The sequence below is a fragment of the Mus caroli genome, unplaced genomic scaffold (genome assembly GCF_978045245.1).
Source record: "Mus caroli unplaced genomic scaffold, Mus_caroli_1 scaffold_2, whole genome shotgun sequence".
Taxonomy (NCBI): domain Eukaryota; kingdom Metazoa; phylum Chordata; class Mammalia; order Rodentia; family Muridae; genus Mus; species Mus caroli.
Window position 1 is genome coordinate 47,044,041 of NW_028227257.1, and position 25,967 is coordinate 47,070,007.

Here is a 25,967-nt window from a genome sequence, read left to right on the forward strand (position 1 = left end):
AATTAAGTCAATAAATTTCCACTACTTTCAAATGAGAACCCAAGTCAGACCCACTGCCCATAACCATAAAGTTAAAAATGAATGAGGAGTTTTTGTGACCTGAACAATTTAGGAGAGCCAAAGTTTAATGTTTTAAGTAAAAGTTCACCTGAACACATACTAATCTGTTTTTGTATTAGCTGAATGCCTGCTAGACATCTGATATACAAAACTAAAAAACACTACTAAAAATATGATGAGTCAAAGCATATGCTTATGCTATTTAGATAAAATAATGGAAACATTTACTCTGCTTACTCTTCTGGATAAACTATGGATACGCCTTTTTTCTGTTATAGGAGTTGTGTCATTTTTCAGAACTTTTATTTTCAGTTTTGTAATTAAGATGATTCTGAACTATTTTAAACCACAGGAAGCCCTGATGTGGTAAAGTCTTTCACATAGTTTGAAGCTGGTAAATCTTTGGGCCTTTCTTCAAGAGATAACCTTGGTCATTCAGTGATCCAATGAAGTTTTCAAAATCAGCAACCTAAAAGCAAACATTAAGAGTCAGCGCATTCAGTAATATGCCAAATATGACTTTCACATTAATCTCTACCCAGAGAGCTTCCTAGGCAAACAAACAAAAACAGTCTATGCTTCATATAGTACTCCATTAAATAAAGAATACTTTGTCTTAATTAAAAGCCCAACTTAGACTAGCTTTTGAAATTGCATGATCTTACATCTAAACTACTTGCCACATTTAAAGTGCAATTACACTGGTTTCCGCTAGAACTCCAAAGTAGGAGCAGCAGGGGATTCACCAAAAGAGAAACCAGAGCCATGACAATGAGTAGCCACAGGACGCTCCAGACAGAGCGCAGGTGTTCCTATAAAAAAGTCCCTCATCGGAAATGCCAAAACCTTTGAGAAGAGGTAACAAAGAATCTTAAAGCTAAAGAGTGACTTTGTTCCCAGGCATGGATATGCCTGCCTTTAGTCTTAGCACTTAGGACTCAGAGGCAGAGAGGCTGACAGAGACAGACAGAGGCAAACAGAGACAGAGACAGATCTCTGAGTTCATGGACAGCCTGGTCTACAGAGTTTCAGGACAGCCAGGATTGTACACAGAGAAAACAGCTAGAAACAAAACAAAACAAAACAAGTGGTTTTGTTCTATTAATAAGAACCTCAGTATTTAGGTCATCATACCTGAATGTTTAGTTCTTTAGCAATCTGACGAAGTTGATGAAATTGAAATATGTTGTTATAAGTTCTTTCAGCAATGCTGTTGAGAGCAGAAATAAATCTTTTTGCTGTTGACCTGTTGCTCATCCCAGAGCCATGCTGGGATCGCTCAAAGTCCAGGTTTCCGAATTCATCTGAGTAAGTTCCTAGCATGCTTAAAGATAGAGAAGAAAGGATTATCTCATATGGCAGGGCTACAGAAATTTTTGGGCTGTGTTTCCAATTCATAGTGGAAGTCTGGGAGTGCTGTGAGACTTAGCCACTTTGAAATTCATTAGGATATATATAGATTGACAGAAAAGTATTTTGAACACAATTAGTGATTTTTTTAGAAGAACAAAACCACATCCAAAACCTTTTGCCAGGAGGAGCAATAAATGCCTGTAGTCCCAGTACTCAGGAGCTAAAGCATAAGAACTCCCTTGAGTTTAAAGACAGCCTGAAATACATTGACAAGTACAGGGCCAGTTAGGGATATGGAGGGAGGAATCCTATTTCAAAACACTGAAACAAATTTGTAAATATGAAATGTAAAAATGTAGAGTTGAAAAGCAGTATTATAAATACCAAAAAACATCATTTCTGATTTATAGAACTAAAATTTGTGAACACAATATTTTAGGTTTTCCTGGGTAAAGGCGTGCTATTTTTTTTTTACCACAGCATCTGCAAAGAAAAAAATGTTTAAAAGTCTAGGGGGGCTGGAGAAATGGCTCCATGGTTTAGCTCACAGTCTGCCCTTGCAGAGGACTGGGGTTTAAGAGCACCCACATGACAGCACGCAAGCACCTCTAACTCCATGGGATTCCATTGTCAATTCTGTCCTCTGTGCAGGCAAAACACCCAGACCCATAAAGAGATCTAAAAATGAACACTCTTGAGAAGCACTCAGCTCGTGCAGACTTGCAGTGGTGACAGTCAGACACTAACCCCACTTCTCCTCTGTTCTCTATTTTTACAGAATAACCAAGAAAGAGAAGTAGGCATTGACAGTGAGTTTTGGCTGGAGTCTGCAACACCCTTTACAGATAGGATTACCTGCCCTGTAATCCAGCTCTACTGCTGATTCCCATCTGTACAATGGGACATCAAATCCCACAGGCAGTTTAACAACTGTTTACTCGGGAATTATCAAATATGTATTGGTCACCCACTAGGACGTGCAGGGCAGCGAACAGAACAGATCTTAGCCCTGTCCGTAAGGAGTCCTTAGGGATGACCTGGACAGTCACAATCTGTTCCTTGAATAGATGAGAAACTCTACAGACCGAAATGTGCATAAAGTAAGGCAGGAGCACATGACAGAAGAATGAGGTCTACCCATTTCCTGATCCAGTACACATTCTGTACTTCCTTCAGGCTTAAGCCACCTGAATTAAGCAATAAATTAATGTTCCTTTATTGCTGGAAATGCTTTGAGTTACTGACAGATGGTGATTGTATTTACCACAGGCACCCTCCCAGCAATCCTATGCCTGGGGAATTATAATTATTCCGGTTTACAGATGAAGACGACTTTGGCATGAAGACAACTTTGGCACATAAGGATGAATGACTTCCAAATGTTACACTACTAATGACTGACGCCTGCGATTTTAATCCATGCTACCTTGTTTCCATTTGGGAAAAAAAAAAAAAGATTTGAAAAATATCTGCCATACTTCCCCAAAGTGAAAAAGTGCTTTTTTTTCCCCCAGAAAGGGAGGAAGGAAAGAGGATTGGGAAGAGAGATGAGAAAGAAAAGGAGAAAGAGAAAGAACAGATTCCTACAAAAATTAAGTAAGGGGCAGCAAAATGACTGAGCAGGTAAAGGTGTCAGCCAGGACTGACATCAGTTCAATCCCTGGGACCCATGCAGAGGAAGAACTGGCTTCCAGAAGTTGTCTTCTGATGACCACACGTGTGATGGAAGCACTGCCTCTCCTCACATAAAAGCATTAGTGTCAATCTTACCTGTGCTTCATAATTTCAATTATATCTTCAGCATCTTCTCTAGTTGCTTCCTCTCTCAATTCTAACCTTGCCCGTGCCTGTGAAAGAAAACAACTGTCTTAAAAGACAAATATTTTCACCATTTGTGCAGATGCTTGTATCAAAGCTTAATCATTCATTGTATAAGGAAGGCTAGGTATTGACTATCATTAAAATACATTGTATGCATGCAGGCAGTTCTCAAAGAATAAAAAAAATTAAAAAATTAGAAAAGTGTACAAATAGCTTAAAATACAGCCAGAATGTACTTTTACCTACTAATATTTTTCTGAGTGCTCATTTCAGGAGATTTGGTTATGAAAATGTTGCCTTTTACTATCAGGAAATCAGTTTAGCTGAACTAAAATAACAGAGGAGTCAACCATATTTTAGGATCAAAAGAACCTTACCATCCGATGCAGCTAACTTTCACTGCAGTAGTACTCGGAGCATCGTGCATTGTGACACACAGTGCTGCTCTCAGAAAGGCTGCCTACACCTACAGACCTGTCACATAAGCAGTCAAGACACGCGGCGGCAGACTCCACATTCCTATATGCTCAAACTAGAAGCCTGGGATTCTAGGTAACCTCCCCACTTCTCAGACACTTTAGAAATCTACAGTGTCATTTAAAACTATAAAAGTTGCTTGGTATAACTGGTCCTTTGCCTAGAAAGATCTCTGTAGCTTTGATATGTTACAGAAGTGACTAAATCTTCAAAAAAATAAAATCTTTAATTCACCCACTTTTGATGTAGAAGGATGATAGTGAAGAAAACCGAGAAAAGGAGAAATCATTATGTAACACACACACACACACACACACACACACACACGCACGCACCCTCAACCTCTCTCAGTGCTGAAGACTGAACCTAGGGCCTTGCACACATTGAACGGGCACTCGAGGCCCCTGAACCACATCCTATCGTTATCTCTTTTCACTTTACAGGCCTCATACAAAGTCAGCATCCTGACTGACTTATAACTGAGCTATAGGTTTGTGTCACCAGGCTGAGCTCTTCTGTTCCTCTAGCCACAAAAACCCTGAGTGCAAACAACGCACACCTCTGTCAGACGGATCAAAGACTCCAGCTGCCGAGTGGTGATGGGTGAGCTGCCCACGCGCTGGCTCTGCTTACGGAGCTCCAGGTAGAAACCCTGAAGGGCCTGAGCAGCGTCCGTAGATAACCTTGGGTGAACATACTGCCGTGCATAGCCAATGTACTTCCTCAACAGCTGATGTGGAATCGGATCTGTCTGTTCTCCAGGAGCCACCTAGACAAGGATGAAAAAAATGGCTGAAAATTTCTAGCTTGTTTAGGTAAATAAAAAAGTTCTAAAACTCCCCCAAATAAACCACGCAGTATGGCTACCGTTCCAGTCACCTTAGTTAGCTCAGCGGTTCTCAGCCTCCCCAGTGCTGTGACCCTTTAACACAGTTCCCCATGCTGTGGTGACCCCTTCCCCCATAAACTTATTTTGTTGTTACTTCATAACTATAATTTTGCTACTGTTGTGAACTGTGATGTAAATCTCGGAAATGCAGGATAGCTGATATGTGACTCCCAAAGGAGTCACGAAGTGACTGCCTCAGATGATTCCAAAGTATGCTGTAAATGTCGAGGTTTATGAATTCTATTGGGCGGGGATAGATGCTGAGGTTTAAGTCCAGAGCAAGCCCTGTGTGTGATAAACACATATACCACTGAGAAAGACTTACAGCCCCCATCTCACACATTAAGTAGAATGAAACTAAATATTTAAGAAACATGTATACCTTTAGTCTTTCTGATAATGGTTTCTCAGAAACCACTTCAAGTACAGAAGTATTTGAGTCTTGACTGAGCACACGAGTGACTGTGGCACTGCTAACCGCTTTCTGCTTCCCAGCTCTTATCGCGATCACATGTTCAGAAAGTAAGTGGTCATGCTGTTCATTTGGCGTATCTAACAAGATAAAGACCAAATCGAATCTGGACAGTAGGGCACTCCCCATCCTAGGAAGCAGGAAAGAAACAGTATCTGGAATCAGCCTTACTAGGGTTTTAAACAATTTCCGATTTTATGGTGATAAACAATGAATACACATTCTACAAGCACGTCTATAGCTTTTGTTAACTACAGTCAGGACTTCCTAAGCTAAGTGGCTGGAATGAACAGAACAGAATGTACACACTAATACAAGGCGGTTCCAACAATCTACACAGTGAGCATGTGTAGATTCTCCCCACTCCCGTAACACTGACACCTGCACCTGAAAGCTTGGCCAGTTCCATGTAGGCTATCAGGGCAAGCTCACTGTCTTCAGGACTTAATAGGTACGTTTCTGTGCATTACTGGAGACCTCTGACTTCTATGAGCTACTTATTGATACAGTCAATTATCCTTCCTTACTGACTCACAGCATACACATTGGAAGACACTTACTTTAAATTCTCAGAAACTGTTCTGGCTTTATTGTAGTGTCCTCCGACTGGATTTGCAGCAGCAATAATGGAAGTTCTTGCAGGGAGGCTGCAGACCACCCCAGCCTTCGCAAGGCTGATACTCTGCTGTTCCATGGCTTCTAACAGGGCTTGATGTTGGTTCCCCATTTTATCAAATTCATCTATTCCACAGATGCCTACAAGCACAGTAGAAAAATAGACAAGAACACCGTTCTCTGGTCAGCTGCCAAATCTGTAAGGCAGAAGTTGCTGTACAATGACTATTTCCATTTGATTCTAGAATTTACAATTGCCAAATGTCAATGAGGACTGCTATGTTTTACAGCAAATATTGCATCAGTCTCATTACAAAACCATGTGCCACTACTTATTCTCCACCCTCCATGGGTAGCACACAATGTGGCAGCCCCATACATGAAGATATGCAAGTCTTAAAATGGATCAAGACTTAACCAGTTAGGTAAGATACAAACATCTAAGAAATGTACTTCCTAAACCACTGGGTAGTAGAAAAGGCAGATGGACCTCTGAGTTTGAGGCCAGCCTGGACTACAGAGAGAGTTCCAGGATAGCCAGTACTACACAAAGAAACCCTGTCCTGGAGGGGGAAAAAAGAGGAAAGGAGGAGGAAGAGGGGGAGGAGAAGGGGAGGGGGGAGAGAAGAGAGGAAGAGGAGAGGAGGGGAGGGGAGGGGAGGGAAGGGGAGAGGAGAAGAGGGGAGGGGAGGGGAGGAGAGGGGAGAAGAGAAGAAAGAAGAGAAGGCTGTGCAGGATTATGTGGTAGCTCTCTGAAACAGAATACAGTTAAAATAGGGGACTAAAAGGCTCACAGAAAAGGTGCTCCTTGAGCTGAGTCTTAGGCAGGCTGTGGGCAGCATGATTTGGGCACAAGAGTATACATAGAAGACTCAAGCATAACAGGAGGTACTGATGGCGCAGGCGGGGACACTTAACCCACAGCACCACTGGTGATGTGTACCGAGGGCTGAGTACCAGGGATGTCACTCCTAAAGCACGAGTCCCGGGCTCCTCACCACACCTTGTGCTTTCTGTTAGGGGTCTCCAGTTAAACTCGCCTGTACTCTACGGCCACCAAATCCTTGCCAGCTGAGCACATAGGAGAAATAACTGCTCATTAGCTTGTCTACATTTCAAGACCTATAGATCTATTTTTTCAGGGCTGGGGCTTGAACCTAAAGCACCTTAGAGTCGGGGCTCTCTCACACTCTTCAAGTCAATCCCAGTGCTACTTCTAGGTTCCTACTTCCTGGAACCAGTTACCCACTGTGTTGTGTTTACTGTGTTACCTCTGCAATCGTGCTCTCTTCTCTGTAGTCACTGGAATTACAATAAGCCTTTCCTCTATATCTATCCTCTCATCTGGCAGGGTCAGTTCTGTGTATTGATCAATTTTGTTTGTATTTTTCAAAATAGATTTCTCTGTGTAGCCCTGGCTGTCCTGGAACATTAAAGGCTTACAGCACCACCACCAGGTGATCATCAATGTTTTATCTAGTAGCCCTAACTTTTTATTTCATGAAATTCATGTTCTCATTAAACATTTCATGGATAATTTTCATTTTTTGCTTGGATTTCAGTTTTGCTCAGACAGGAAACTTCTACTGCACTTTTTTTTTTAAGATTTATTTTTATTTTGTGTGTATGAGTGTTTTACCTGAATGTATATCTATGGATGATGTGTTTGGGTACTGAGGCCAGGATGACAGTCTCAGACCTCCTGGGCCTGTAGTTAGAGACAGTTTAACTTGCCATGTTGGTGCTGGGAATTGAACCTGAGTCATCTAAGAGACCAGCCATCTCTCCAGCACCTGACCCATGGTTATAAAGCACAGACTTCAGGCAACTATAACAATCCTCAACTCTTCTGCCTGTCTGAATACAAATATTAAGTCACAAAACTTAATGCTTAAACTTTTTCTGGGCATTTCATCAGATACTAAAGGAAAATACTATTTTTTAAAATTAATTACTTATTTTACTTTGTATGCATTGGTGTTTTGCCTGCATGTATGTCTGGGGGTGTTGGATCTCCTAGAACTAGAGTTGTAGACAACTGTGGCCTGCCATGTGGATGCTGGGAATTGAACCCAGGTCCTTTGGATTAGCAGCCAGTACTCTTAACTGCTGAGCCGTTTCTCTACCTCCTGGAAATACTATTTTTAAAAGCTTTATATTTTGCTCTTCCCTCACAGTCTTTGTAAAACTTCTAACAAGACCCTGTTTGTTTCTAGAACTCAGTCTGTTGATCTTTCCTTTGTATTCTTCTGTTATACTTGTAAAATCCCTTTTTACCTAACAGTGCTGTCTAGCCACATCATGTTTAGTTTATTTAAATATATGCAAGTTTATTAAAATATATACACATGACACTAACTTAGCATTTCACATCTTAAATCCCATTAGCTGTCTGTATAGCTAACCTCTAACTATCTCCACTTCTAATGAATAAAGTCTGGCAGTTTCATTTCACATCTTAAATCCCATTAGCTGTCTGTATAGCTAACCTCTAACTATCTCCACTTCTAATGAATAAAGTCTGGCAGTTTTACAGTTAAGCATCCTTATCTGCATGCACTATTGCCTTTTCCTGACATCTTAGCAGGCACACTGGAGCTTCTGATGAACACCAGATGAATGCTTGCTTCAGTAGATATTTGTTGGTTATTATTTGTACACCAGTGCTATGTTCTAGGCATGCAGAAAAGCACCAAATTCTTGCCCTAGTGAAGCTTACATTATATGTGGCCCACAGGAGGCAGCCTATTGAAAATGTGGTGATACTTGCTATGAAAAGAAAGGTGGCCAAGTGAAGGACTCTGCCACTGAAGAAGGCTAAGATGAAGTTAAATACAGTGGAACTATTTAAAGTCACAGCTCTAAACTCATGGGGCAATCTTTCTAGAACGAAAGACAGCATCCACCTTCTTTCCTGTTTCAAGGTAACTAGAACTATTTTGAGCTAAGTCACAGTAATGCTGTCAACAAGCACTCACTGTACATATACCACTAGGCAGGAGGAACGAGAGTTCACTGGATAATCCAAACCAACTCCATTCAGAACTCACAAAACTCCAAACAAATGGTCACAAATGTAATATGGTTATAAAGTTGGAGCTGTAGAAACTATTCATATTTTATCGAATCATTTAATTTTGACATATTTTATAAGATTCTGAAAATAACACCAGTTTCAGCTGTATAATAAAAATAGAATGATAGTACTGTATTTTCAATTATTATTTGATACTCATTATCAATTCACTGGTTGAGACAGTATTGTAGGAATAACTCTCAAACTAAAAGTTAATTCATTGAAATGAAGAGCTTGATCAAGAGGAGGTGGCCCATGCCTCTAATTCCAGCACTTCGGTGGTAGAGGCTGCAGAATGTCTCTTGAAGCAATCTAACCTGCACAGCACGGCAACTGTTTCAAGAAGAAAAAGGTGTCAAGCCCCAGAATCTTTAGTCCCTTTGCTCTCTCACCTTGGTCACCAAGTACAAGGGCACCAGCTTCCAAAGCAAAATCTCCAGAGGAACTGTCCTTTGAAAGAGTCACAGTGAGACCAGAGCTGGTGGTGGTATTTCCACAAACATACACACCACGTGGCGCCACGTTGCATGCTGCCTATTTAAAACAAAGCAAAGGTTTAAAAATCATTCAGAGGGCGAAAAAGACGGCTCAGCAGATAAAGTCTTTGCCATGCAGCTTGAGAACCTGAGTTTGGACCCCCAGTCTCCTTTTCAAAGCTGGGCATAGCAGTTGAACGTTCATACATTCATAATCCCAGCACTTCCGGAGTGGAAACAGGCAGATCCCAAGGACTTGCTGGCTAGACAGTTTACCCGAAACAACAAGCTCCGAAGTTTAGTAAGAGGCCACATCTCACAAAATAAGGTACAGAGTCACAGAGGAAGAAACAAACCTGACACCACGACTGTCTCCATACAGTAACACACACACACACACACACACACACACACCAGTAAAAAACAAACAAAACCACTGACCATCATAGTCAACAGCTCAATCCCTACACTTACATCCCACTTTCTTTGCTAAGTCCTTTTAGGTTTTGATGTATATTTATGTGTGTGTATCACAAATGTACTGATGCTCATAAAAGCCAGAAGAGGGCAGTGGATCTCCTGGAGGTGGAATTAAAGTGATTCTGAACCACCTGACATGGGTACTAGGAACCAAACTTGGGTCCTCTAGAAGAGCCAATGGTCTTAATTGCTGAGCCACTTTTACTCCCTGAGACAGGGTCTCACTATGTGGCACCAAGGATGACCTTGAAGTTCTGGTTTTGCAGGAGTTACCACCACAGTAGTCATTCTGTGTGTGCCAGGCAAGCCTTCTATCCACTGAGCCATACACTCAGCCCTCTGTTAGTCTGTTTTGAGAATCCTGACAATGCTGATACTGGGGTGGTTTCCTATATAGGCTATTCCAAGGGCTCAGAACAGGTTAAAGCAGGCTCTTCTGGACAAAGAGACCCAAACAAGGATGCAATGTTTTAAAGGAATTAAAATGATTGGTTTACTATTCAGCCAAGGGGAATAAAGATGACACATGTAAAGAAAGGACGGGATGCCGATGCAATGGGAAGATCACAACGATTCTGTCTACACATCAGGACCACCTTGGGGAGCTACATATATACAAGTACTAGCTTCGGGCTGCCTATACCATGTTCAAAGAGTTTCAAACATAACTGCAAGACACAACCAGAGTGTTCAACTGCTGGATGAAGATTTATCAGCATTGACTGCAACTCACCAAAGGGCCAGATAGACCTTGGTAAGGGGGGGTGAAGGGCATTTTTAAGAAGAACACTGCATCAAGCCTACTAGGTATCACTCTGAGAAAACCACAGCATTCTAACAAATAGCACCTTCTAGGGCCATTATGAACCTAAGAAGGAAACAGCAGCAGGCTCTAGCTGGGACAGACAGAACCTTCTTTGGTGGCTAAAAACTGATTGACCAAAGAAGCTGCTTTGCTTTGGATTTAGAGAAACAGTGGCGATGTATTCAGACGGCTCCTCCCCTTGCCTTTACCAGAATCCTCTGGAGAGTAATAAGAAGCTCATGTACTTAACATGGAGAGAATGCATGACCCAGCTTTATTCCCTTCACTGTCTGGTCACTGATGTAGTCACAGTACAATAGACTAGCATTACCAGGTATAATAATGGTGTTGTCAGGAAAATAGCGTTTCATCATAGTTAAGACCTTCAGAGACCAAGATGCCTATGTAGTCTGTGTGGCAAGAGGCTAGCTTGAAGTGAAAATAAGGCCAGACACACTGTGTATTATTCACACAAACCTCTATACCCCTAGTCAAACTAGTTCTTCTACAACCCAAACATGTCACACTTTGAGAAATGTCACCTGCCAATAATATAAGCAAAAGGCAAAATACCAAATAACTGATTTTCTACCTGTAGCATCTGACTCTTCCCCAAGCCTGGATCTCCAACAATCAGGACATGTGGGTCTCCTCGAATGGGAATTCTGTTTTTGTCATCTGCATACTTCTGGCTACCGCCAAAGAGTGCTAACGTCAGACCTGCTTTGACGAGCTCGAGTGGAAGGAGAGAACAGAGAAAGAAACGTAAAGATGACTAGCGAGAGGCACTTGTGTCTACGGCACAAGGCACTCCTGCATGTGTATGGCACAGGGCACTCTTACATGTCTACAGCACTGGTTTGTCTAGGAATTATCCCCTTTGCAGTGCTGATGGAGCCCAAGGCTTAGTGCCTAATTAGTCAGGTGCTCAGCCCTAAGCTGCACCACCAGCCAGGATACTTTTTAACGTGACTGAATTTTATTGCTTTACAATGAAGCTGAGAAGCAAAGCTAAGCAAGTCTGCAATCCCAGCACTCGAGATACAGACACAGGAAAGTTATAGGTTCAAGGCTTTCTGGGGCAACAAAGCAAAAGCTGGCCTAAAAAAAGAAAAAAAACGTTTGTCTAGAAACAACCTGCTATAACACAAATGATTAAAAACAAAGACTGAGGGCTAGAGAGATTGCTCAGCAGTTAAGAGCACTCTTCCAAAGGTCCTAAGTTCAAATCCCAGCAACCACATGGTGGCTCACAACCATCCGTAATGAGATCTGACGCCCTCTTCTGGAGTGTCTGAACACAGCTACAGTGTACTTACATATAATAAGTAAAACAAAGACAAAGACAAAGACGAAGTATTTAAGTCAACAGGATCTTAGCAATTGCTAAGAACAACTATGTAAAACCACAATCCACTCCACAGTGAGAAACACCAAGCACCTATTGGTGTTTACTTAGTGTCCAGTCACTTTGAAAGGTGTCCATTCCAGTAACTGTCGACAGTTTCAGGGTTTGCCTTCGACATAAACTTACAGATTAGTGGTTCTCAACCTTCCTAGTGCTACAATCCTTTAATCCAGTTCCTCATGTTATGGTGACTCCACCAAAAAATGACTTCAGTGTACAGTACTTCATAATTGTAATTTTGCTACTGTTATGAATTGCAACCCACAGGTTGAAAACTGTATAGAGAATGATGATTCATATTAAAATATTAATGACTGGTAAGAGAATCTCACTACTTTAAAGTATTAAAATTGACAACAATGCACTTTTTAAACTGAAGTAATATACTTACTTCATGACCAAAAATGACAGGACAAAGTGAGCTGAAAAACAGAATACAGCCTTTAAATTCTCACTTGAATTGTATAGGTCCATTACAAGAGCTATTTTACAATCTGCTTAATCTCCTTTATTTAATATCAAAGGGGAGGCAAAGTTTAATCTCCTCAGCCCCATAAGTTTTATTCTTATAGTAAACCTTTTCAAGTCTTATTTAATCTATAAAGAGAAGAATGCTTTAAAATCTATGCTCCAAGGGAATGCCTGAAACCATCTTAAAGTAACTCAATGCACAGCTAATCGGACGGACACTTAAACTACACTATCGTGAGGTCCCCTACACTCCCAGGTATTTGTTTTATGTGAACAGACATTTGAGACCTGTATAGTAAAGTCACTGAAGGGAGAACACTAATGTATGAGCTCAGCACAAACAGTAGTACTCAAAGGTGGTTTAAAATTTCATTCCTTTTCAGTTCAATTCAGAAGAGTCAGATTAAGAATGTGAATATAAAGAAATAAATCTATGGGCTGGAGAGATTGTTCAGCAGTTAAGAGCACTGACTGCTCTTCCAGAAGTCCTGAGTTCAATTCCCAGAAAGCACATGGTGGCTCACATCCATCTGTAATGGGATCTGATGCCCTCTTCTGGTGTGTCTGAAAACAGTGACAGTGTACTCACATACATAAAATAAATAATATTTTTTAAAAAGAAGAGAAAAGAAAGAAACCTCCAAGGACTAGGGAGATGGTTCAGCCAGCAAAGTGCGAGCTGTGAAGGCGTAAAGCTTTCAGACTCCCAGCACCACATGAAAAGCCAGGCAGAGTGATGAACTGCAATCCTAGCACTGGAAGGTGGAGACAGAAGCATCCTTGGTGCTCACTGCCCAGCCCAGTCAACCTCTGAGCTCCAGGTTCACTGAGACAGGCTCAAAACATAAGATACTTACCAAGAGAAACACAAGGAACATACTTGATTGTCAACATAACGCATGCACACATTTTCATGTACATATGTATGTGCGTGCACACACAAACATGGTATTTACATATATACATTTTGTAAGCAAGGGACAAACAACGGGAAAGAACCAGGAGTAAACTATGAACCTCCTCCTTTTTCAATGAGTGTAAACAGAAACTGGTGCCCCTTGGAAATCATCTTTACTATGTTCTAGTCTAATGGCCACCCACACCCTACCAATCACCTGAAAGTCTATCACAGACTTTCCCATGGGTGCAGAAGCATCCTCAGTACACACAAGGGCAGAGCAGAAGTGCTGGGCTTTTCCTCCAGTCTAGGTCCCCATAGGCAGCTAATGGCAACTACCTGCTCATCAGGGCATCCCAGCCCGGTTTCCCTTCTCTGTATTACTCCTGCCTTCCTGCTATTTCTAAGTTCTTCTCCCAAATAAATGGCATTTAACCAAATCATTGCTCCCAAAGGAATCTAAACTTGCCATATATTGGTAATTCTAACACTGTCTTCTCTGTTCTCTCACCTAGTGTTGGTCAATGAACTTTTTCTTAAAGGCCCAGGATGTAAATAATCTCAGCCTTGTAGACCATATAGACTCAACTTGTAGTGTAGAGGCAGCTGTTAACAACATTCAAATCAGTCAGATTGGGGGATGTTTCACCAAAAATTTTCAAAACAATAACCTGCCTCATTTGCCAATCTTCTGATAAATAAAGTGAAGGGTCCTAGAAAACTCTACTTTGGATGATGAAATCACAAACAAGAAGACAGAAGGGAAAAAGGCAAACTGGTGGCCGGGGACAAAGGGCTGCTAAGAGGCAACTTCACTTATAACCAGTAAGGACAGCAGAGAGGTGTCTGAGCTTCAACATGTCTGCTCCTTGGGCATCTGCTCAGACAACAATTCCTATGTAGCTTACATCTGCTGAGCCAATCACAGCACTAGCTGTCACAGAGTAAGTCGGGATGCCTATTTGGAGGGGAAGTCTTGAGAGATTAAGGACAAGAACTCAAGTAACTCAAAACTTTCCTCAGTTGGCGAACTGACATACTTCAAGCAGAGAGACAAAGCCTCAATTCTGAAGCCCAACATCTTGGAAAAAGGGAGTATGACAAGACCAATTTCTTCACAGACCACATTCCAAGTCTTCTTCCTTCACTGCTCCTAGGCATGGTAAATTCAGCCTCATGATTTTCCTCACTGTTTCAAAATTATCCCCAAACTGTCAGAATGCCAAAAAATACTATATTATGACAAGCTTGTGAGAGATGGTCTTCATTTACACTAGGTACCGCTTTTTTCTGAAAAGGCATCAGTATAAACACCCATTGTCAAGTGGATGGTTTTGTTGCTGCTACACAGTCACAACAGTGCAAAGGCAGCTACGAACTCCTATACGTGACTGAAGGTGGTAATGTTCCATAAAGCTTTACTAATGGACACCAATGGCATATAATATATGGATTCCACATAATTTTGTGTTATGAAGTACTCTTCATTTTTCTAAACCATTCATAAATATAAAAACCTACAGGTCCTAAAACAAAACATAGCAAGCTAGATTTAGCTTATGGAATCATTTGCCAACCATTCTGTCTATAAATTTTGACTAGTAACAAGGGCACGCTGACATGCATCCCTAACAAAGCCTCAGGTAATTTAGTACTTACTTGACAATGAGCTTGAGCAGGTTCTCTTCAGCCTGGATCTCTCGGATGGCATACAGGTCTTTAAGGGAGAACTCCATGAGTGTCCCATGCTTGCAACCATCCTCTGCAGTCTGTGCTTTCTGCCCCTTGCTGTTGCTAACAGAATTTGCTTCAATGTACAAAAGGAACATGCACTTATCATTCTTATTGCGAGAACCTGTAAATTCAAATATTAAATATATTATTTTCATTTTCCACACAATTGACTAGAGTGTTAAACAAGATTTATAACTCAGTGACTTTATTTATTCCCTCACTTGAGGCTTTTTAGAGACAAGGCCTCAAGACTAACCTCAAATTGTGACTATCCTTGTACCTCAGCTTCCTAAAGAGCGCACTTTCAAGCCTGAGCCACCAAATACTTCATCACACATAACGAACAAGGGATTCCCTGAATTATTTGAGATGCAGAAATATCTTATACGAAGACAAAAGCTAGCACATCACTGTTGAGAAAGTTACAGCGTACCTTCTTCAGAATTGGAGACTTTGACAATTCCAGTAACAGTCACTGTATCTCCTGGGACACAACTATCTACAAGATCGTGAACAAGTTCACATTCTATCGTCCGAGGGATCCGACCAGCTTCTCTCTGTGCATCAGACATCAGCTCCTGGATTCTAAGGCAATTCAAAGTTCTCAGTTAGAATATATCTTAATACAGTTATTTCTTCAACTCAGGATGTGTAGGATACTGTTCTAGATAAAGGCAGGCTGCTTTTTAAGGAGTTCAATGGTACATTAAAAAAAAAATCACGTTAGCAGTTTCCAATTCAGAATGGCAGAATGAATCTGTGTATTCATTCACCTAGCTCCCCTCAAAAACTAACAAATAGGACTCACTCTTTCTGAAAACACCAAATACGAAAGTAGTGGCGGGTGAAGCAAATGAAGTTCAGAATGCGCAGACAAAACTCACAAGCAATTTCCTTAGTTACTGAGATGCAAACATATCTTACCCAGAGGAAAAAGCTACCACATCACTGTTGAGAGACAGCTGTTGAGAAAGGTCATAGAGAAGTGGCAACCCAGGCTCTCAGCAGAGTCCCAGGAGGCTAAGGAAGAGTTGGTGCAAGGTTACATGTGGCTACAAAATTACTATCTCAATACAGTAACAACAAAGCACATGTTTCTAAAAATGATATTAAAGAGCCACTTTAATTTAGAAAGTGTGCAGAAACATGAAAGGGTAAGGCAAATAGAAGGCAGTGGGAATCCAGGGGATGCATCTGACAGGAAGGCCAGAGAGGAAATAGTGGACAGTATACAAGACAGCTCCAGGACAGAAAGTGTGGCAGGCCATGGGGATAACTGAATATCCCTTCACCACTTCATAACTGCACAGAGAAAGAGATTAGAAGGTGAGGGAGGGCACCCTAAAAGGAATGAGCATCAGAATAGCATCAAACCTCTCACTAAGAGCAGGGAAAATTACACACACCCAACTCGGGGGCTGTAAGTCTTTTTATTTATTTATTTATTTATTTAATTTTTTAAAGAAATGGTTATGGGCTGGGCTGGCCAGATGGCTCAGCAGGTAAGAGCACCGACTGCTCTTCCAAAGGTCCTGAGTTCAAATCCCAGCAACCACATGGTGGCTCACAACCACCCGAGAGATCTGATGCCCTCCTCTGGTGCATCTGAGGACAGCTACAGTATAGTTATTTATAATAATGCATGAGTGGGGCCAACCAGAGCAAGCAGAGGTCCCAAGTTCAATTCCCAGCAACCACATGAAGGCTCACAACTACAGTGTACTCATCATATACATAAAATGAATAAATCTTTAAAAAGGGGGGGGTGGTTATAGAATATGACATATAATCAAGAAAACCTAAAATCACTAGATGAAAAAAATGATGATGCTGGAGAGATGTCTAAATAGTTAAGAGCACTCACTGCTCTACCAGAGGACCCAAGTTTGTTTCCCAGCACTCTGAACTGCCTGTAACTACAGCTCCAGGGGGCCTGAAGCTCTTCTTCTGCCCTTAAATGCCCCTCTTCTGATCTCCATGGGCGCTTACACTCACAGCATAACTCACATAAATAAATCTTTAAAAATACAGAAATAATGCCTGACTCTTAAAACAAATAAAGCAAAACAAGCCAATAATAAATGGTGTAACATGCTCAACAGAAAATGAGAACATGTCATCAAATAGCCCACTTCTATGTGATCCTTTCTCTAAAACGTCAGTGTTATCCCAGTCCATCATGGAAGGTGCAGTGCATCACATCATTTAGATAGGAAATGAACCACTTCTCAGTAGCAATGGGAGGTATCACTGCATCCTCTCTAGAATCCAGTAACCAACCAATTTCAAACCATTTTAAAGCACAGACTCATCAGTAATCATTGCCACCATAGATTACTTAGCAGAATGAGAGCTTCTCTTTCACTTAATGTCTGAGTACTTACTTGATCAACTGCCAGTCCAGTGTAACTGTGAGAGGAGAGCTGCACAGCGGAGCAAATGACCTCCCACGGCACACGGGCACAGGACACTGCAACAGAAGTCATCTAACTCAGCTTCTGGCAAGCCATGATCACATTAAGAAAACTCGGTCTACTATCTTCAGGTGTCATCGCTGGTCCTTTTCTAGCTGGCCCTTCTCATCCTCTGTATTCACTCTGCTATGAGTAGCCAAAGCTCCTGACTTACCTCCCTACTTATCATGGCCTTACGGCTTCCTCTGTCCAGGCAGTCTCCCAGTCCTTGGGCTCCTTGACTGCACCACCTCCTTCAGGCCATACGCTTTGACCCAATCCTCAACTTTTGAAAAGCCTTTCACTAAGGATCTTCACTAACCCTCTGCTCTCCTCTAGTGCCCTGTGGTGGTATGAATAGGAATGGCCCCCATAGCTTCATGTGTTTGAATGCTTGGCTATGGAGAGTGGCACTTTTCAGAGGTGTGGCCTTGTTGGAGGAAGTGTGTCACTGTGGAGGTGGGCTTTGAGGTCTCCTATGCTCAAGCTGTGCCCACTGTGGCTCCAGCCTCCTGCTGCTGCCTGCAGACCAAGGCATGAATCTCTCAGCAGCTTCTCTAGCACCATGCCTGCCTGCATACCGTATTCCCCACCATGATAATGGACTAAACATCTGAAACTGTAAGCTAGTCGCAATTTATAAGAGTTACCATGGTTGTGGTATCTCTTCACAGCAATAAACGTTAACCCTCCCTTGCATTGTTTGTGTGGTACAGTTACCTGACAAGTACTTCTCATTGTACAAGCAAGTTGTGTTCAAGTTTTGGTGTGTGTGTCTCAAGATGCATTTATAAGCTTAAGGCATTGCATCATATATACAATAGTGTAACTCCCTCTCAGGAGCTTTCTCTCCTGGAATCCAGGCAATCTGTGATTGACTCTAATCAACCATGACAGAAATGGAATTGCATGACTTTTTGAACTTGGCTTAAGGACAGTGCTCTGCCTACCAACTGATCTCTTTGCACAGCAGATGTCAATAGCCATGAGTAGACTATAAGCTCTGAACTGCCATAATGTGTGTGAAAAGCCAAAACCAACCCATAAGAAAGATGGGACGCCTCACTCTACCAGATCCATTTTGTAATGGCAACTCCACAGAGACTCAGAGGAAGAAACACCCAGGTGAGGGTTCCTCCAGCCTTCTAAACCAGGCAACCACAAAACATAATGAAGTCTTGTGTTTTGAGTTCTATGTGTACAGCCATTTGCTCTGCAACAGTTCTGTTCAAAAGCACTGGCAAATCTTTCTGTAACTGATGCGCCTCCTCTGTAAGGAAGACGAGAAGATACGATCAATTAAAGAACATATCACCTTTGTAGGAAGAGTATATTTTCCATCTGGCAGAGGAAAGCTCTGAATCTCTCCACATGCAGCACACTGAAAAGCCATGTTGGTGCAAAGAGGCTTGATGTTGCTGACCCGGACCACAGTCCCTCGTATAGAGATGTATTTCCCATAGCAAGTTGCTCGGATATTCTTGAGGTGTGTCAAGGGCTCATAGTTGTATACTCTAAAAATAAAACAAGAATGTGTCTCTCCATAAACTTATAATATATAGAGTTATATTTTCACAAGTTCCTCTTAGGCACAGTCACAGAATTCATCCCTCTTTATACCAGAAACCTCACAAGTTAAATTTTATTAAAAATGAAAATTGCTAAACCCCATATATAGCTGTCTAGAGAAAAAGTAGGAGAACTTTCTCTTTAAAGAAAAGGAAGTGTGGCGGTGCTTGCCTTTTATCCCAACACTTGGGGTAAGAGGCAGTCAGATCGCTGAGGCTGAGGCCGGCCTGGTCTACAGAGAGAAAAACTGCGTCTCAAAAACTGAAAATAAAAAACATATTCCAGCGCTGGAGAAATGGCTCAGCAGTTAAGAGCAATGACTGCTCCTCAAGAGGTCCTGAGTTCAACTCCCAACAACCACATAATGGCTCACAACCATCTGTAATGGGATCTGATGCCTCTTCCAGTATGTCTGAAGACAGTTACAATGTACTCAGATACATAAAATAAGTAATTGTCTAAAAAAAATCCAATTTAAAAAAAAAGGAAAATGCTACCTATGGGTTTCTGATTTTTGAAATCAGAGATCCACCTGTCTGTGCTTCGTGGGTGCTGGGACTAATGGTCTGCAACTGTTATAAAATATCTTCTATAAATTTTGGAAGAGAAAAATGAAACCCTGAAGTTTGAAGAAGTTGTTTGTTGTTGTTGGCATTTAATGTTTTGTGTGTGCACCATGGCATGCACGTGGAGGTCAGAGGACAACTTGGGGAGTTGGCTCTCTCATTCCACTATATGGGTTCTGTAGATTGAGCCCAGGTGATCAGGCTCAATGGCAGTGCCTCTCATCCACTGAGCTCTCAGTAACCCAAGGTTCTTGTTCTTAAACCCTTCCCACTACTCTAACTAATGCGAGAATACACTGAATCTAGTTCAAGGAAAGAGATACAAATGATCAAGAGATACTTGGAAAGATTTTGCTGTCATTAGACATCAGGGAAAAGCAAATTAAAACTGTTTTGAGATCTCATCTCAGTCAGAATGACTATCTGTCAGGAGTCCTTATACACTGCTGATGGGAATGTGAACTGGTAATCAATACAGAGATCCCAATTATCAAATGACGCAGCTATAGCACTACCGAGTATTCCTGAAGGATTCTGAGCAAGCACACCAGAAACTTGTACACTCGTATTTACTGCATACTGTTCACAACAGCCAACAGAAGAAACTAGCCTAGATGTCTGTAATGGTTAAGGTATATAATGGAATTTTACTAAACTGTAAACAAGAATAAAATTATGGTACTTGCATGAAAATGGATAGAATTAGAGATCATTTCATTAAGCAAAATATGTGAGACAGAAATACACATACTGCTTGCTTGCTCACACATATGAAATATAGATTTATAGACACACAGACAGAGGACATGAACATAAAAAGTCATGAGAGTTGGGGAGCAAGTCTCAAGGGAGAGAAGAGAGAAAAACAATAGAGGGTAATGGAATCTCTGTGCTATGAAGACAGATGTGGGGACAGTTGGAAGGGAGGAAGGGGGTCCCCCAAACACTGAGAGGGAAATAAGAGTTGGGGGAGGGGTGCCAGGAAAATAAAAACAAAGTAACATTTTGTTTAAATACATATAAAAATGCCACAATGAAACCCACTTGTTGGTACTATAATCAAAAGGTTATTGAGAAAAAAATAGCATCATGTTTCTCACCTTGCATAAATATGTGGCACATTTACCATTGTCTCTCCACCGTTAGACAATCCCTCTTGAGCTTGTAATTCGGCGGCATGCCTTTCAAGGTCCTTAGTTAATACCTTAGTCAAAGATTGAAAAATAAATAGTCTCTTTAAGTAAAATTCTTATAAAACCCAAAGTTTATGAACATCCCAGAAAAATAAATAAATACTATCCTGATAGTATTTAAAAGAAAAATATTTGATTCTGACTATTTATTTTCCAGTAGATTGTTTTACTTGAGATTTTCTTATGCCTGCACCAGAACACTTCTTCATCCCTACTTACTTACTACTTTTGTCCCACATAAACTTAGCATTAAAGAAACCTTACTGTAGGAGCTAGAGAGATGGCTCCGCAGTTAAGAACTCTTGCTGCTCTTAGAAAGGACCAAGGTTCCATTCCCAGCATGGTGGCTCAAAAACCATCCATAAGTCCAGTTCTAGAGGAACCAATGCCATTTTCTAACTTCTTTGAGCACTAGTCACACACGACATATACATACATATGAACAAAATACTCATACACATAAAATAACAGCCCTCTGAGACATTATACATTGGGTTCCACTAAACAAATTCTGTAGGGCCTAAGCCAGAGCAGGAAAGACAGAAAGGAATTGTACATGTTAGAATAAAGTGATGGTGTGGTTGCCTGACTAGAGAAATAATGGATGATTGGATGAGTCTGAACAAGAAGCAAGATTATCAGTGCAGGGGTTCTAGCAGTACACATAATTGTGTGGTGATCTGTTTGCTGCACCTGGATACCCTGACTTCGCTGCTGTGTCCAGACTCTACATACCCCCTTAAGACCTATCGTAAGCCTACATCTCCCTCTGGCCTTCCCCATTGTGCCCAGCCCCTGAAGGCAGCCAAGATGCCCATCCTGGGACCTGCTGCCCTTTACCTTGAAGCACTTATGTGGGTGCTTCTGTCCCTAAGAACAACCGATACAAGCACAGAACCTACTGGTACTTCCAGTCTACATACAGGACTCAATGGGGAAATAAGTGATTTCTCCCGATACCAAACTACACCTGAGGTAAATCCTTTTGCTCCAAGTTCCTAAAACCATGCCTATTTTATATTTACAATCAGATACTTTCTCAAAAAGGAAATACAACATCTGTATCTTTAATGAAATGAAACTAATTCAGGTGACTTGTACATAGGCTGAACTTACCACCTCTTAGGGGGAAGACTGCAATCCTTAAACTCTAACCAACATCTGTTACCAAATGCTAAGTACCTTTCAAAAGGTATAAACACTATGATATCTCCTTTTAAAACTTTGGCCAAATGTACCTGATGTATTGCCAGCCCCATACACGCCAGTGTTTTCTCAGGGGCATCTCTTAGTGCGTTTTCTATATCAGGTATCAAGTTAGTTATTTCATCATCTTTTGCCAGTTCTTTAAAATCCACCAAAATGCTTCCTTTTCTTTCTATTTCATCCTATAAAAGATTAAAATTTAAACATAACAATTGCTTTTTTGAGTCAATTATCATAAGTATCCATTTAGTATACACTTCAGAAAGTATGTAATAGTCAGACAGTAATAGTTCTAAGTTTTATTACATAGTTGTAATATTGTAAATGTATTTACATATATACACTTAACAAACTTTTGAAGTTGGTATTTTTAACACCTCCCCAGCTGCACTGCTCACGCTCACTAGCTCCTCAAACATTGTCCAGTTAGTTGTCACATAATGGTGGACTGCCAAAGTTGGTAGAAAGCTCTTACCTTATCGTATAAGTCGATATGCCTTGTGAAAAATTTCTCAAATGCTTGAATCTTCTCAATAAAAGGAGAGTTATTACTGTAAACTAATGCAACAGGTTCAGCATTAGCACCAAGAGGCACAGATGGAAGCATTTTACACTGAGACAGATCCCTAGAAACCCCACGCATTCTTCTTCCTTGCCTACTCCATCCATGCTATGATTGCGTTTGCATAAATACTATATGAATACTTGAGATTCTAAAAAAAAAAAACTAATGTCTAAATAACCTAAAATATATATAAAACCCCAAATATCTGAGAAACTTTCTGAGTCTTAGACTCCTCAAACGGTTTATCATTCAAATGTCTTATTCAAGTCTAAGGAATGCAAAGTCATATACATGAACGGAGTTAAAGATAATCACTATCTTTGTAAAGTAAATTCTACTAGTTCAAACTGCCACTTGCTAGTTATTTCTGAAGGATCTGGAGACAGACCAAAGCTTAACTGTAATCTCAAAATTATAATGCCACTTTTTAATATTTTTACAAAGTTGTATAGTATCTTTACATTTCTCTGTCACAGAAAGTCTAATGAAATGCAGCTGGGTCAATTTTAAGCAAAGTATTCCTTGAATTCCATCTTTAATAATCTAAAAAAAATCACTTTAGAGTGGTATGAGCTAGCTACCAGGGTGATGATGAAAATGGTGTAGCTGATGTATCCTAAAGGAACAAAGGATCTCCTATGAAACACACCTATCAAATTAATAGGGAGGGGAAACGAATTCATTCACACAATGAACATTAAAAGTCTGTCACAAGACAGGATCCTTGACTACAAGCACTACAGTACACTGGAGAGGGAAAACCCACAGCTACAAATAAAGGCAAGAACAAAACCATGCCACATAAGAGATATGATAGACGTCAATACCGTAAGAAAACAGAAAACCAACATCTGCACACTTTACAAACATCAAGTGCCATCTAATCCTTGGCAAGAAGCCTATTACTATTTCCTGATGTCTGACTGTCATCTTTGCCCAAATTCCTATTCAATCATTAGTTCATCCAATTGAGGACACTGGAAGGTCTGGAAGGTGACAAGAAACTATTCTCCTCCTCCTCTTCTTCTTCTTCTTCTTCTCGTAAGATTTACTTTTATATGTGTGTGTGCATGTGTGTGTGTGTGTGTGTGTGCGCGTGCATGCGCATGCTCGGGAGAGAGGGAGGTGGAGAGGGAGGGAGGGAGGGAGGAGGGAGGGGGGGGGGAGAGAGAGTGCACATGCCATGCATGTAGGTATCTACAGAGGTCAAAAAGGGTTTCAGAGTGAGTTTCCTTTTGTGAACCAAGGTCAGGCTCTCTAGAAGAACAGTAAGCATGTTTAACTGCTGAGCCATCTCTCTAGCCCCTTGTTCCATGGCATCTTTGCGACTGCACAGGATAGTATAGTTCTAGCCTCCAGGAACATCTGATCTATCCTCAGTTACTAGGGACAATCAGCTTCATTTGTCTAAGTTCTCATCACACAGTAGGATGTCTTTCAAAGTGATACAGCACAGCTTTGGAAGGGTGCAATGCAATGAATATGTCACTGTTGCTCTGCCTCTCCCTTTGAGCTCCCACTTCTGATAACCTTGGCATTTCTTGGTTGGTTCTCCCTCAGTCACAGGAATCAGACTGCTGTGTTGAGTCTTCCATATACATATCCAATTCCTTGTATGAAATCTTTTGAAACATTCACCAGTTCCTGTTTTCCTGATACATTATATAACAATAATGCTCAAACAAATGCTTGTAAGAGAGAAAGGCATATAGCAGAAAGCCCAGTGCACAATGGTAACATGAATTGTAGTGTCCAAAGATGAATATATAACTTAAACTCCACCTTCAGAGAAGTAAAGCTTCCAGCCCTTATACGGTATAAACTGATCCAATGTTGACTGTTGAAGTAACAGTTGTGAGGCTTGTGCTGAAAAAGTAGAATACGATGTTAGTAAAAACCAAAGCACTGGCTATTTTTCCCTCCAACTAGTTTCTCCTTTACAGGAGTCTATTAATAGACTTTAAATTAGATATTTCAATAAGAATTATAAATATTAACCTTCAGACTTGAAGTTTGAGTTAAACTATCCTGCTATCTACTAGGCATTATTATTAATAGGCATTATCACTATTTCCATTCCTTGTATTTTTTTTTTCTTTTTACATTATGTTGCCTGTGCACACTAGTGGGCCCACACATGCCATAGTGCATATGTGGAGGTCAGAGGGCAGCTTATGGAGAGTCAGTTTTCTCCTTCCACCATCTGGGTTCCAGGGACCTTACCTACCTCCGGCATCTACCGGCCCTTGAATTGTCTCTTTCCTGAGAGAAAACAGATCGATCCCTGCGTGCACGTACCAGAAGCGTGCTTTCCTGAAGCTTCACTCAGGTCAACTCTGTTTTCTCTTTCTCTCCACCTTCCTGAGAAGTTCCCACCACCTCTTCCTCTTTTCCAGCTTTGGAATCTTCCTCGTCCAAAACCTCTGCCTCTATATGCACCACTCATGTCTTCCACAAGTCAACAGCACTCCTAAAAAATGTATTAACATAGTAAAGGGGGGGGGGGGCGGAGAATTAATGTACTGTGTTTAAGACCAGCACTTAGGCTTGCAAAGTTCCATGCTGCAGTATAAACCTTATGTGTTGTATAGTTAATTCTTTTAATCTCCATCATGATTAAGGTACACCATATACATTTATTCAGTACCAGTTTTCAACAAACCACCAAGAGAAAAATCAAGGCAGTTAACTTGAACCTGTTTTCTGTGTGGAACTAATATTGGGCAGTATTGGCTGAAAATAATCCTCACTAGTACAATACTAGGGAAATAACATAGCTCAATCTTCGTTGTATTACTTTCTGTGGCAGGCTAAAACTGTTCCGAAAGAAACTCCACTTAAAAATTCCTATCCCACAGATACAAACTATTGACAGATTCATACGCTGTGCTGTAATTCATTAGGAGAACCTGTTCTAACCCTAAGAGGTTTTAATAAATAAAAGATTCGCAAGTATGCAAACTAATAAAAATCAAGGTTGCTTGTGATAGCCCTGTGATAAAAACTCAAGTCTTCAGGATCCTCAGGATGAGGCATTCCATCGCAACACTACGTTCCACATCGATCTAACAGGATAACATACTGAGAACGGTGGCGATTCCAACATCTACATAGGGAAGCAGCCTGAGAAAAGTCGTACGCAATCCCTGACTCCCCGTCTTCCTCGCGTCCTGCTTTCAGGAGCCCCGGAGCCTGCGACAGAGCCGTAGGCGGTATACACTCTCACGCAGGGCTCCGCGGACACTCCGTCTCCGGAGCCGCCCGGTGCCCGCGTCACTGCGCGCCAGAACGCCAGACGCAGGGCGGGGAAGGCCGAGCACAAGCCCAGAAGGCAAACTCCGACCTCGCTTGAAGTTCTTTTTTGGCGCGTCTATGACGCG

The 25,967-nt window shown here is 41.2% G+C and overlaps 1 protein-coding gene across 1 annotated transcript; it reads right to left on the reverse strand.

Annotated features, from left to right (window-relative positions):
- Positions 1-360: 360 nt before the first annotated feature.
- Mcm8 (minichromosome maintenance 8 homologous recombination repair factor) lies at positions 361-25,953 on the reverse strand. Its single transcript, XM_021150651.3, has 19 exons — positions 25,670-25,953; positions 24,886-25,057; positions 24,370-24,453; positions 22,498-22,580; positions 22,055-22,204; positions 20,724-20,827; positions 18,804-19,002; positions 17,420-17,505; positions 15,469-15,620; positions 14,961-15,156; positions 12,324-12,354; positions 11,117-11,257; positions 9,156-9,297; positions 5,633-5,828; positions 4,983-5,202; positions 4,271-4,480; positions 3,184-3,260; positions 1,195-1,384; positions 361-529 (listed from the first exon to the last, which is right to left on the reverse strand). The coding sequence occupies exons 2-19, from the start codon at positions 25,031-25,033 to the stop codon at positions 437-439; spliced, it is 2,502 nt and encodes an 833-aa protein (XP_021006310.1). The 5' UTR covers positions 25,034-25,057; positions 25,670-25,953; the 3' UTR covers positions 361-436.
- Between the last annotated feature and the right edge of the window lie 14 nt (positions 25,954-25,967).